A 13460-nucleotide genomic window follows, 5' to 3' on the forward strand; every position below is an offset into this window, starting at 1 on the left:
CTCAGTTAATTAGAACGTGGTGTTTATGTTCATGGTAATTGGCTATCATATTTTTAAAAACCTTTTTCAAAAATAATTTTTTCTATTTAATCCTGTGCCAAACTTTAAGTTTGGTGTTTTCTTGTTGATTTCCCTTTGGTTTTCGAAAATTTTGGTTTGGTTTTCTAAAAATTTTAAGTTTGGTGTTCTTTCTTCGTGTTCTTGAGTTTTCCTTGTGACTTGATTTTAAATTTTTTAGTTTGGTGTTCCTTGGTGTTTTCCCTCCAAAATTTTCGAAAATAGGGAGCATTAGATCTAAAAATTTTAAATCTTGTGCTATCTTATTGTTTTTCTCTCTCCTCTTTAAATTCAAAAATATCTTTTCTCTCTATTTTAAAAACAAATTTTCGAAAATTATCTGACTCTGGCATTCAATTGCCAGTGAGGGATCAGACACACACAAGTGCTGATAACAACCCCTCTAAAAAGGCTTCTTTAACCACTAAGGTTGAGGAATATAAAGCAAAGATACCTTATCCTCAAAAACTCCGGAAAGAGGAGCAGGATAAGCAATTTGCTCGCTTTGCAGATTATGTAAGGACTCTTGAAATAAAGATTCCATTTGCAGAGGCACTTGAGCAAATACCTTCTTATGCCAAGTTCATGAAAGAAATCTTGAGTCATAAAAAGGAGTGGAGAGAAACAGAAAGAGTTCTCCTCACTGAAGAATGCAGTGCAGTCATTCTGAAAAGCTTTCCTGAAAAGCTTAACGACCCTGGGAGTTTTCTGATACCATGCACATTAGAAGGTGGTTGCACCAAGACAGCTTTGTGCGATCTTGGGGCAAGCATCAACCTGATACCTGCATCCACTATCAGGAAGCTTGGCTTAACTGAAGAAGTTAAACCAACCCGGATATGTCTCCAACTTGCTGATGGTTCCACTAAATACCCATCAGGCGTGATTGAGGACATGATTGTCAGAGTTGGGCCATTCGCTTTTTCTACTGACTTTGTTGTGCTGGAAATGGAGGAGCACAAGAGTGCTACTCTCATTCTTGGAAGGCCCTTCCTAGCAACTGGACGATCCCTCACTGACGTCCAGCAGGGGGAAATAACCCTGAGAGTCAACGATGATGAGTTCAAGTTGAACGCTGTCAAAGCCATGCAGCATCCAGACACATCCCCTCCCCTTTCTTGAGATCTCTGAGACGTTCCCTAATGAGCATCTATTTGCCATTCAGGAAGCACCATGGTTTGCCGATATTACAAAGTATAAAGCTGCACGGTTCATACCCAAGGAGTACAATAGAATACAAAAGAAGAAATTAGTCACTGATGCAAAATACTACTTGTGGGATGAACCCTATCTCTTTAAGAGATGTGCAGACGGAATTATCCGTAGGTGTGTATCCAGAGAGGAAGCATAGAGAATCCTATGGCATTGCCACGGATCTCAATATGGAGGCCATTTCGGAGGTGAGCGAACAGCCACCAAGGTCCTCCAATGTGGCTTCTATTGTCCCACACTCTATAAAGATTCCCGAGAGTTTGTACGTAATTGTGACAGTTGCCAAAGAGCTGGTGATCTGCCTCATGGTTACGCCATGCCTCAACAAGGAATCTTGGAAATTGAGTTGTTTGACGTATGGGGAATTGACTTCATGGGACCTTTCCTACCATCATACTCAAACACTTATATTCTGGTGGCAGTTGACTATGTATCAAAATGGGTTGAGGCTATTGCCACACCACCAATGATATTAAAACAGTGCTGAAGTTCCTCCAGAAACATATCTTTAGCAGGTTTGGTGTCCCTAGAGTACTAATCAGTGATGGGGGCACTCACTTCTGCAATAAACAGCTTTACTCTGCCATGGTTCGGTATGGAATTCGCCACAAAGTGGCCACACCATATCATCCACAAACCAATGGGCAAGCTGAAGTCTTTAACAGAGAATTAAAGAGAATCCTGGAATGGACAGTAAATACCCATAGAAAGGATTGGGCAAGGAGCTTGAATGATGCTCTGTGGGCTTACAGAACAGCATTCAAGACCCCTATAGGGACCTCTCCATACCAACTCGTGTATGGTAAGGCATGCCACTTGCCCGTGGAACTGGAACATAAGGCCTACTGGGCAACCAGATTCCTAAATTTTGATGCCAAATTAGCAGGAGAAAAATGATTGCTCCAGCTAAATGAGCTAGAGGAATTCAGATTCACAGCTTTCGAAAATGCCAAGCTTTATAAAGAAAAATAAAAAAAATGGCATGACAGAAAGCTGTCATCTAGAATCTTTGAACCAGGACAGAAGGTCCTGTTGTTTAACTCTAGACTCAGGCTATTCCCCGGGAAACTGAAATCCCGGTGGAGGGGACCATACGTGATTACAAGTGTGTCACCATATGGGTATGTGGAGCTTCAAGATATTGATTCTGATAAGAAGTTCATTGTCAACGGACAGAGAATCAAGCATTATCTTGAAGGCAACATTGAGCAAGAATGCTCAAGGCTGAAGCTAGATTAAAAGCTCAGCAAGGTCCAGCTAAAGACAATAAAGAAGCGCTTGCTGGGAGGCAACCCAGCCATGGGGCATCAATCCTCTAATCATTTTTGCCCTATTTTTATTTTTATTTGTTTATATAAAGTTCACTGACACTAAGGTAAATAATCATTTACAGAAGACCTCGGCACACAAAACAGAGAAAAAGAGCTCAATGGCAAGAAAACGCCAGTAAAGGGGCATTTTGGGCGTTCAGCGCCCAAAATGGGCATCCACTGGGCGCTGAACGCCAGTAAGGGCAGCAATCTGGGCGTTCAACGCCAGAAACAGGCACCCAATGGGCGTTGAACGCCAGTAATGGTAGCAACTGGGCGTTGAACGCCCAGGAGATCAGCATTTGGGCATTGAACGCCCAAAACAAGCAGTGTTTGGGCGTTCAAACGCCAAGAAGACAGGGAGGAGCCAAATCCATTTATCCCACACGTATTTCCATTCTAATTTAAAATTTTATGATTCAATACATGATTTTATTTACATAAACATGTCAAGAACCCTGATTTCTAAAAATCCTACTTTCAAAATATCAAATGTATCTTAATTCATAAGCACACACCCTCTTTGCAAATTCAATCCAACTCTTTTCAAATCTTTTCCAAAAACAAATCTATCTTCTTCACTCTAAAATCTTTTCAATATCTTTTTTTTTATATATTATCTTTTTCAAAATCCAGATTTATCTTTTTCAAAAATCTATCCTATCTTTTCAATATTAAACTCTATCTTCTATCTTATCTTTTTCAACTCAAACTTTTTATCTTATCTCTTCCATTTTTTCGAAAAGCCCCCCCCCACCCCTTTAAAATCGGGTTCGGCCTCCCCCCTCCTCCATCAACAAGTGCACCTCGATCTCCTTCTATCCCTCTCCTTTCTTTTCTTTTGCTTGAGGGCAAGCAAACCTCTAAGTTTGGTGTGTTTTTCCGAGATCACTAAGCTCATGGCTCCCAAAGGAAAACAATCCGCTCCAAGAGGCAAGAAAGAGAGCGTTCCAAAACCACTTTGGAATCATGGGAAGTTCTTATCTAAAGAACATTCAGACCATTATCTTAAAGTAATGGGTCTGAGATCAGTGATCCCGGAAGTTAGATTCGATCTGAAAGAAGACGAATATCCGGAGATCCAGGAGCAAATTCGAATCAGAAACTGGGAAGTCCTAGCTAATCCTGAAACGAAAATAGGAAGGAACATGATCCAGGAGTTCTATGCTAATATGTGGCAGACTGACAAGCAAAAACTATCTGGAACTGCCTGCTACGAATTTCGGACCATGGTCAGGGGAAAGATTGTTCATACCACCCCTGACAAGATCAGAGAGATATTAAAGCTACCTCAGCTAAAGGATGATCCAGACTCCTTCAACAGGAGGATGATGAGAGCAGACATTGGCCTGGATAAGATTCTAGAGAAAGGTATTACTTGGACGACCCAGTGCACTTGCTGGTTAGTGGTACGCGTTGTGAAAAGTGTGATTCACAATTCGTGCACCAAAGCCTTGTTGAGGCCTCTGTTGGTCCTTCCATGAGAGATTTGGATGATTTCTCCATGAAGGATTATAGGTGTTTCCATAGGAATCTCCCATGTAATTCACCTCTTCCATTGCTGGGTTCTCAGGATCATAAGCTTCTTCTTCAGGGGAAGCCTCCTTAGTACTGCCTGGTGCAGCTTGCATTCCAGACAGACTCTGAGAAATCATATTGACTTGCTGAGTCAATATTTTGTTCTGAGCCAATATGGCATTCAGAGTATCAATCTCAAGAACTCCTTTCTTCTGACTTGTCCCATTATTCACAGGGTTCCTTTCAGAAGTGTAAATGAATTGGTTATTTGTAACCATTTCAATGAGTTCCTGAGCTTCTGCAAGCGTCTTCTTCAGATGAAGAGATCCTCCAGCAGAGCTGTCCAATGACATCTTGGACAGTTCAGACAGACCATCATAGAAGATACCTATGATGCTCCATTCAGAAAGCATGTCAGAAGGACACCTTCTGATCAATTGCTTGTATCTTTTCCAAGCTTCATAGAGGGATTCTCCTTCTTTCTGTCTAAAGGTTTGGACTTCCACTCTAAGCTTGCTCAATTTTTGAGGTGGAAAGAACTTTACCAAGAAGGCATTGACTAGCTTTTTCCAAGAGTTCAGGCTTTTTTTGGGTTGTGAATCCAACCATATCCTAGCTCTGTCTCTTACAGCAAAAGGGAAGAGCATAAGTCTGTAGACCTCAGGATCAACCCCATTGGTCTTGACAGTGTCACAGATTTGCAAGAATTCAGCTAAGAACTGATGAGGATCTTCCAATGGAAGTCCATGAAACTTGCAATTCTGTTGCATTAGAGAAACTAATTGAAGCTTAAGCTCAAAGTTGTTTGCTCCAATGGTAGGGATTGAGATGCTTCTCCCATAGAAGTCGGGAGTAGGTGCAGTAAAGTCACCAAGCACCTTCCTTGCATTATTGGCATTGTTGTTTTCGGTTGCCATGGCTTCTTCCTCCTTGAAGAGCTCTGTTAGGCCCTCCAGAGAGAGTTGTGCTTTAGCTTCTCTTAGCTTTCTCTTCAAGGTCCTTTCAGGTTCAGGATCAGCTTTAACAAGGATGCCTTTGTCTTTGCTCTTGCTCATATGAAAGAGAAGAGAACAAGAAAGTATGAAATCCTCTATGTTACAGTATAGAGATTCTTTGAGGTGTCAGAAGAAAAGAAGAATAGAAGGAGAAGGTAGATAGAAAAGAATTCAAACTTATCAAGAAGGATAGAGTTCGAATTGTACCTTGAGGAGGAGTGTTAGTCCCTTAAATAGAAGGATGTGAGAAGAGGGGAAGAATTTTTGAAATTAAAGTAAAAGATTTTCAAAATAATAAAAAGAAATTTGAAAATTTGATTGAGATTTTCAAAAATTAAGATTAGGAAAGAAATTAAGTGATTTTGAAAAAGATTTTGAAATTAGAAATTAAAAAGATATGATTGAAAATTAATTTTGAAAAAGATGTGATTGAAAAGATATGATTGAGAAGATATGATTGAAAATCAAATTAAAAAAGAAAGTTTTAAAATTAAAGTTGATTACTTGACTAACAAGAAATTAAAAGATATGATTCTAAAATTTAAAATTTGATCCTTTCTTAATAGGCAAGTAACAACTTGAAAATTTTGAAGTAAATCATTAAATGTAGCAAGGATTTTCGGAAATAAAAAAAATGGAAAGAAATTGATTTTGAAGAGATATGATTGAAAATATATGATTTGAAAAAGATTTTATTTGAAAAATTATGAAGATTTGAAAAAAACTTGGATTAAAAACAAAATCTTCCCTCTAGTGTCCTCCTGGCGTTAAACGCCCAGAATGATATCCATTCTGACGTTTAACGCCCAAAATGCTACCTTTTTGGGCGTTAAACGCCCAGCCAGGGTTTAAACGCCAGTTTTCCTTCTTCACTGGGCATTTTGAGTGCCTAGCTTTTTCTGTTTAATTCCTCTGCTGAATGTTCTGAATCTTCAATTCTTTGTATTATTGACTTGAAAAGACACAATTTTGAACATATTTTTGAATTTTTAATGATGAGAAACAATAAAAAATGCAACTAAGATCAAATAAACAATGCATGCAAGACACCAAACTTAAAAATTGACACTAAGATACATAAAATATTTTTTTTTATGATTTTATAAATTTTTGTGATTTTTCGAAAATCATATGGAAAAGAGAATAAAGAGATTCAAAACTTTTAATAAGAATTCCAGGAATCATGCAATGTTAGTCTAAAGCTTCAGTCTAAAAAGATTAGACATAGCTAGCCAAGCTTCAGCAGAACATTACATTCAGCAGCTAAATTGATGAGAATCAATCAGCTTTTGTGATGATAAGAACATCACCTTGAAACTCTAGAATTCATTTTTAAAAATTTTGAAAAATAAAAAGAAAAGTACCTAATCTAAGCAACAAGATGAACCGTCAGTTGTCCAAACTCGAACAATCCCCGGCAACGGAGCCNNATCCTACTCAGAATACCACAGACAAGGTTTAGACGTTCCGGATCTCAGGAATGGCCGCCAATAATTCTAGCCTATACCATGAAGGTTCTAATCTTAGATTAGAAACCCAAGAGATACACATTCAAGCTTGTTTGCATGTAGAACGGAAGTTGTTGTCAGGCATGCGTTCATAGGTGAGAATGGTGATGAGTGTCACATAATCATCACATTCATCATGTTCTTGGGTGCGAATGAATATCTTGGAGAAGAAATAGACTTGAGTTGAATAGAAAAACAACAGTACTTTGCATTAATTCATGAAGAACAGCAGAGCTCCACACCTTAATCTATGGTGTGTAGAAACTCCACCATTGAAAATACATAAGAACAAGGTCTAGGCATGGCCGTGAGGCCAGCCTCCAAAAGCGTCTAAGATAGCATAAGACTTATCAAAGATAGATGAAAGTACAATAGTAAAAGGTCCTGTTTATAGAGAACTAGTAGCCTAGGGTTTACCGAAATAAGTAATTAATGCAGAAATCTTCTTCCGGGCCCACTTGGTGTGTGCTTGGACTGAGCATTGAAGCCTCCATGTGTAGAGACCTTTTTTGGAGTTAAAAGCCAGCTTTTGTGCCAGTTTGGGCGTATAACTCCAGCTTTTGTGCCAGTTCTGGCGTCAAAACGCCAGAATTCTTAAGCTAACTTGGAATGCCGGTTTGGGCCATCAAATCTTGAGCAAAGTATGGACTATTATATATTGCTGGAAAGCCCAGGATGTCTACTTTCCAACGCAATTGAGAGCACGCCAATTGGGCTTCTTTAGCTCCAGAAAATCCTCTTCGAGTGTAGGGAGGTCAGAATCCAACAGCATCTGCAGTCCTTTTTCAGCCTCTGAATCAGATTTTGCTCAGGTCCCTCAATTTCAGCCAAAAAATATCTGAAATCACAGAAAAATACACAAACTCATAGTAAAGTCCAGAAATGTGATTTTTATTTAAAAACTAATAAAAACATAATAAAAATTAACTAAAATATACTAAAAACATACTAAAAACAATGCCAAAAAGCGTATAAATTATCCGCTCATCAACCTGCATCTGAAAACAACAACACGGTATGGGGTGAGAACCGGAGGTTCTCAGCATGGTAAAGGTGCCACGCGTATAATAAATAAGGTCCTGGAAATGCTAGAGGCAATCCTAGAACTCCATCATAAGAATCACAGAACTTACTTTTAAGTAGAAACCATAAGAGGGGTAGGTAGTCTAATCAGTCCTAAACTTACTCACTTCAAACCTAGTCAAAAACACCAACCATTTCACCTTTCCCCCGTTCCTCCATCATCCATAAATCATGCAGAGACAAGCAACCAAACAAGTTCACTCACAAGTAAGAAGCAGATAGTGCAAATAGCAAGAATAACAGCTAGCAAGATATATATTCAATTAGGCAATCTCAGATAATGCATAGCAATCAAAACAAATAAATGCACATGATGCATGCCTGTCCTATGGTTGATGAGGCTCATCTGTCGATTATCCAGCCAACCCGACAAGTCCAAAAACCTTAGACTATCCCCCGTTGCGCATCCCCAAGAGTATATGAATATATTTCACATTCATTCATCATATAGTCACTCAATGGGGGCTATCCATACCCGGGAATTTATACGTGCCTGGTCACCCTTACGACGTAGGGTCAACAGAGTATCAAGATTCAACCTGGAACACATGGTGGCAAGCCACGGTTCTTACCCAGGGAAACTCGTATCTCAGATATCATCATTCATAAGCCATTTCATTTTCATAATCAAAATATAATCATTTATCAAGCCATGGTATTAAACTTCCTTTAACATTCTCATCTTCTTTATAAAACTCCTTATTTTACCTCTTACTTCACCCTCAAGTTATCTTATTTTTCTAGCTTTAACTAGCTACTGGTCTTAATACTATACCTTAAGTCTAAAAGGGAGAAAATGGAGGTTTAGAAGTGAAAAATCTGATTTAAAATGTTAAAATCCAATTTTGCAGCAAACAGGGGCCACGTGTACGCCAGGGATAGGCTTTGAGGGGTCACTTCCTTCTTCACAACTTCCAGAATTGTGGGGTTCAACCACCTTTGAGGTTGACGGATAGGCTTTGCTCCCTCCTCTAGAAAAATGCGGTGCTCACAAATTTGAGGGCTTATACCTACTATGTCCGCCAAATTCCACCCAATAGCTTTCTTGTTTCTTCTCAGCACATTAAGCAGTCGCTCCTCTTGTTGGGAAGTAAGTTCCTTTGCGATAATCACTGGGAGCTTTTGATTGTCTTCAAGATAAGCATACTTTAGGTGAGGTGGAAGGGGCTTCAACTCCATGTTCAGCTCATGGCTTGGCACTTGATCATCCAAAATTACTAGAGGTGACAAGGTGTCTTTAGTATACTCAAGGAGCTTCTCCACACTTGCACCTTGAACCATGTTCCTCTCATCCACTATATCCTTGTGGATTTCAGCCACAATCTCATCAATAATATTACACTGGAAGATAGAGTGGTCTTTCGGTGGATGCTTCATAGCTTCATTGAGATTGAAGCTCACTACTCTTCCATCAATCTCAAAGGAGTAGGTACTCAAGAAGGCATCCAATTTAAACCGAGAGGTCTTCAAGAAAGGCCTTCCAAGAAATATGGATGATGGTCTTCCTGAGTCATTAGGGAGCATCTCAAGAATGTAGAAATCAATAGGAAAAATCAACCCCTTAATGCTCACCAAGACGTCTTTCGCAATGCCAACCACTGAGATTATGCTCTTATCTGCCAAAACAAAACAGGCTGCCGACCTTTTCAACGGTGGAAGCTTCAAAGCATCATATACAGATAATGGCATAATGCTAACACATGCACCTAAATCACACATGCAATCAATAAACTGTACACCCCAATAATGCAAGTAACCATACATGGAACGGGATCACCACATTTCTCTGGTATAGCACCCATCAAAGCAGAAATAGAGCTACCCAAAGGAATAGTTTCTAAATCATGAATTCTTTCCTTATTCATGCACAAATCCTTTAGAAACTTAGCATACTTAGGAACCTGACGAATAGCATAAAAAAGGGGAATAGTTACCTCAACCTTTTTGAATATATCAACCATCTTGGGATCTAGCTCCACTTGCTTCTTAGTCCTCCTAGCAAGGTGTGGAAAAGGAATGGAAATGGCCTCTTTCAACATATTGTCTTCCTTGGAAACTCCATCCCGTGGTTGAGTAACTTATTCTTCAACCGCCCTTTGTACCTCATCCTCGTCATCCACATCTTCTACCTCAACAACATTTTCATCCTGAGTGGTTTGACTTGAGCTTGGCTCCTCTGGACTCCTCTCTTGCAATGTAGTGCCGGACCTTGATGCCTAGGCATCTTAGGCTAGTTTCACAAGCATTTTTCATTAGTTTTCATTAGGTTTCATGCACTTTCTTGAGCAATAAGTAAGTATTTGGATGAGAATTTCATGCACATCTTGATTCAATCATACATGGTTAATTATGGGCATTTTTATGAGATTTATGCAAGAATTTACTTGAATGCTATGAACGTTGCAAAATCTTGTGATTATGGCAATGCTTTGATGCAATTGTTTGGTTGATGATAGGTGAAGAAAAGCATAGGAAGGGTGAGAAAGATGTAGAGAAGGCAACGTTGGTGGCCAAATTTGGCTCACCAACGTTGCTGGTAACGTTTTGAAGAGAAAGGGTGCCAACGTTGGAGGAAATATTGGTGAACCAACGTTACTCCCAACGTTTTCTATAAATTTCAAAGTTGGAAACTGGAAGAAATACCTTGTGTGCATACGCACAGTGCTATGTGTGTACGCACAAGTGTGCAATATTGGAGGAAACGTTGGTGAACCAACGTTGCCCCCAACATTCTCGACTAATCTTAAAACTGGAGCTCGAAGAACTGCCTTGTGTGCGTACGCACAAGAAGAAAAATTTCAAGTGTGCGCATGTATAAGGCAGTGTGCATACGCACAAGTGTGCAACGTTGGTGAGCCAACGCTACCCCAACGTCTACGATCAAATTTCAGTTTTGAGATTGGAAAATTTTGATATGACGCATACGCGTGAAAGTGAAAAAGCAGCAAGTCTCGCGTACGCATGGGTGACGCGCACGCGCAAAATTGCAACAATCCAGTTTGACGTGTACGCGTGGGCGACGCGTATGCGTGACCAGACCAACGTTGGTAGTAATGTTGGTGCATTAACGTTGCCTCTAACATTCCTCAATGATTTAAGGGGAACGTTGGCCAACGTTAGTGGCCACCAACGTTAGTTGCTAATGTTCCATGCTGAGTCATTTCCAATGACACCAATGCAAGCTCATAAACGTTGGTTAGCTCAAGCCCATATCAACATCACTTAGAGCCACTCACAACTAGCTTCAACAAAGGCCACAGCCCATATCCAAGACTTCAAAACTGAATGAAGAAAGTGTATAAATAGCATAGGATTTAAGTTAGAAGGAGGCTCGGAAGTCAGGGACCCTAGTTTGGAAACCCTGTAATCATTTTTCTTTTGTACTTTCTTTACTTTTCCTGTACTTACTTTCTTTTGGGTTTTGATTGAACAATGATGAACTAAACCCCCACTTCATTAGGGGGAGGAGCTCTATTGTAATCATAATGAATCAATGAAATTCTTCTTCTTCTTAATCCACTTGGGTAGCTATCGGATATCTTCTGTTTTGATTGTGAATCCTTCACTCCGAAAGGGGGTTTGATTCAATTGAATGTAGGTGTGAGCCTCGGAAGGGGAATCACTTACATTAGAATTGGAGCTCTATCCTTCACAACTCTCTTGATCAACACCATTCGGGAGGAATTGAGATCTTGAGAGTTAGTGTGGCTTATGGATGAGAGACATGCACTTAACCTCTTCTCATGACAATTAGATCAAGAAATTAGCAAGATTGATTGTGATTAGAGATATTGGATTGCCAAGGAATTGGGATCTAATCAATTTCAAACTGCCATAGATCTACCTATATGATTGAGAAAGAAGTTGAGACTGATGTTGGCGGAAATTGGCGAGTTAAGAATGATTATAAAATATGCATTGCAAGTATAGTTCTCAACCAACCAGAAATCCGCTTATCAATTTAAAAAGGGTGTCACAGAAATTAAAATTAAAATACTGGGAGTATGAATCCCAGGTCGTCTCCCAACGAGTTGCAAAAAAGTGTGCTATTTTATTAATCAGATGTTTTCAAAAAGGTTTGAGTTGAATGGCAGAAAATTAAATTAGAGAATTTATATAATTTTAAATAAAAGCCTTGACTGGGAGTTGATTAGCTGGAAGCCCTATTCTTGTTGGAGTACTCTCAAGATTAATTGACAATTGAGGGTTATTATATTTAGTTGTCCCTCACTAAGTAAGGAAAGTTAAACAAGTTGGAATGCTATTTCTATCCACCAGTTTCAATCCGCTCTTGGGAGGATTGGTGTTAGTGACTAGAGAGCAATCCAACAATAAACCCAATTACAATCTTTCTCTTGAGCATCCCAACTCAAGGGTTCCTTTCAATCAACTCCCCATCAAGTTAGGGAACTACTCGCTCATTGTAAATGTAAAATTCATAACATAAGAAAGGGAATTAAAGAAAGGCATGATAAATAATAATCAAAAGATTAATTAAAAATAAAAGTAATTCTTGTATTAATAAATGCTAAAATAATCCAATAGTAAAATTAAATAAATTAAGGAACATGGAAGAGTAAGAGACAAGTAAAGAGAACGAACTAGAATGTCGAATTCTTGATGAGACAATAACTCTTCTCGATATCCCAATGCAAAAATAATGAAAATAACAAATCCTAAAAACTATGAATGTGTAGAGAGAAAAACCTAGAGGATGAGTAAAACTAGATCTAAAAAAACTAAAACTATGTGGAATGAATGTTGTTGTTGGTTTCTGCATGTTCTCTGGCTCTAGTCTGCTTTTCTGGGCCAAAAACTGGGTCAAAATAAGGCCCGAAATTGCCCCCAGCGATTCTGCAGATTATGCAGATCGTGCATGTCACGCGGACGCGTCATTCAGGCGGACGCGTCATTCGGCATTTCGCTTTGCCACACGGGCGCGTCGTTCACGCCTCCGCGTCACTTGTGCAGTTTCCAATTCGCGCGGCCGCGTCATCCATGCGGCCGCGTCATTGCGATTTCCTCTTTCCGCGCGGTCGCGTCATCCATGCAGCCGCGTCGCTTCTCGCTGGTAATCTCCTCAATTTCTTGTGTTCCTTACATTTTTGCAAGCTTCCTTTCCAATCTCTAACTCATTCATGCCTTATAAAGCCTGAAACACTTAACGCACATATCACGGCATCGAATGGAATAAAGGAGAGATAAAATACATAATTAAAAGTCTCTAGGAAGCAAGTTTTTAATCATGCAATAACTTTAGGAAGGAATTATAAATGCATACTTATTTAATGAATAAGTAGGTAAAGATCATGATAAAACCACACAATTAAACACAATATAAACCATAAAATAGTGGTTTATCAACCTCCCCACACTTAAACATTAGCATGTCCTCATGCTTAGTTGAAGGAGATAAAATGAATGAGTAAGAACTTGTAAAACCCATGCAATGCAATGCAACCTATATATGCGAATGCAACTATATGATTCTTTTCTACTTGATCAAAAGTAAGTAAGCCCTTCAAAACAATTACAAATCAAATTCCACTAACTCAATTCTTATACAGTGAGAACAGATGAAAACGCAAGAAGATAGCTCATGAAAGCAGGGAACATAGAAATTCAAGCATGGAACCCTCACTGATGATGTATGTACACTCCAGTCTCTCTAGTGTATAGGGTAATCACTCTATCTTTCTCTAATCATACTCTCTAATTTTTATTCTTCTCCTAACCAATCAACAATATTTAATATACCAACATACCTAGCTACCCAG

At 39.2% G+C, this 13460-nt stretch overlaps 1 protein-coding gene across 1 annotated transcript in view; it reads right to left on the reverse strand.

The window, feature by feature from the left end:
• Positions 1-10040, reverse strand: part of LOC110269236 — a 39291-nt gene extending 29251 nt beyond the window's left edge. Inside the window, exons 1-4 of the mRNA XM_021116934.1 lie at positions 10023-10040; positions 9786-9899; positions 9441-9584; positions 8902-9342 (exon numbers count right to left, since the gene is read on the reverse strand). Coding sequence (XP_020972593.1) covers positions 8902-9342; positions 9441-9584; positions 9786-9899; positions 10023-10040 — 717 coding nt within the window. The remainder of the gene's footprint in view (positions 1-8901; positions 9343-9440; positions 9585-9785; positions 9900-10022) is intronic.

The sequence above is a fragment of the Arachis ipaensis genome, chromosome B02 (assembly GCF_000816755.2).
Source record: "Arachis ipaensis cultivar K30076 chromosome B02, Araip1.1, whole genome shotgun sequence".
NCBI lineage: Eukaryota > Viridiplantae > Streptophyta > Magnoliopsida > Fabales > Fabaceae > Arachis > Arachis ipaensis.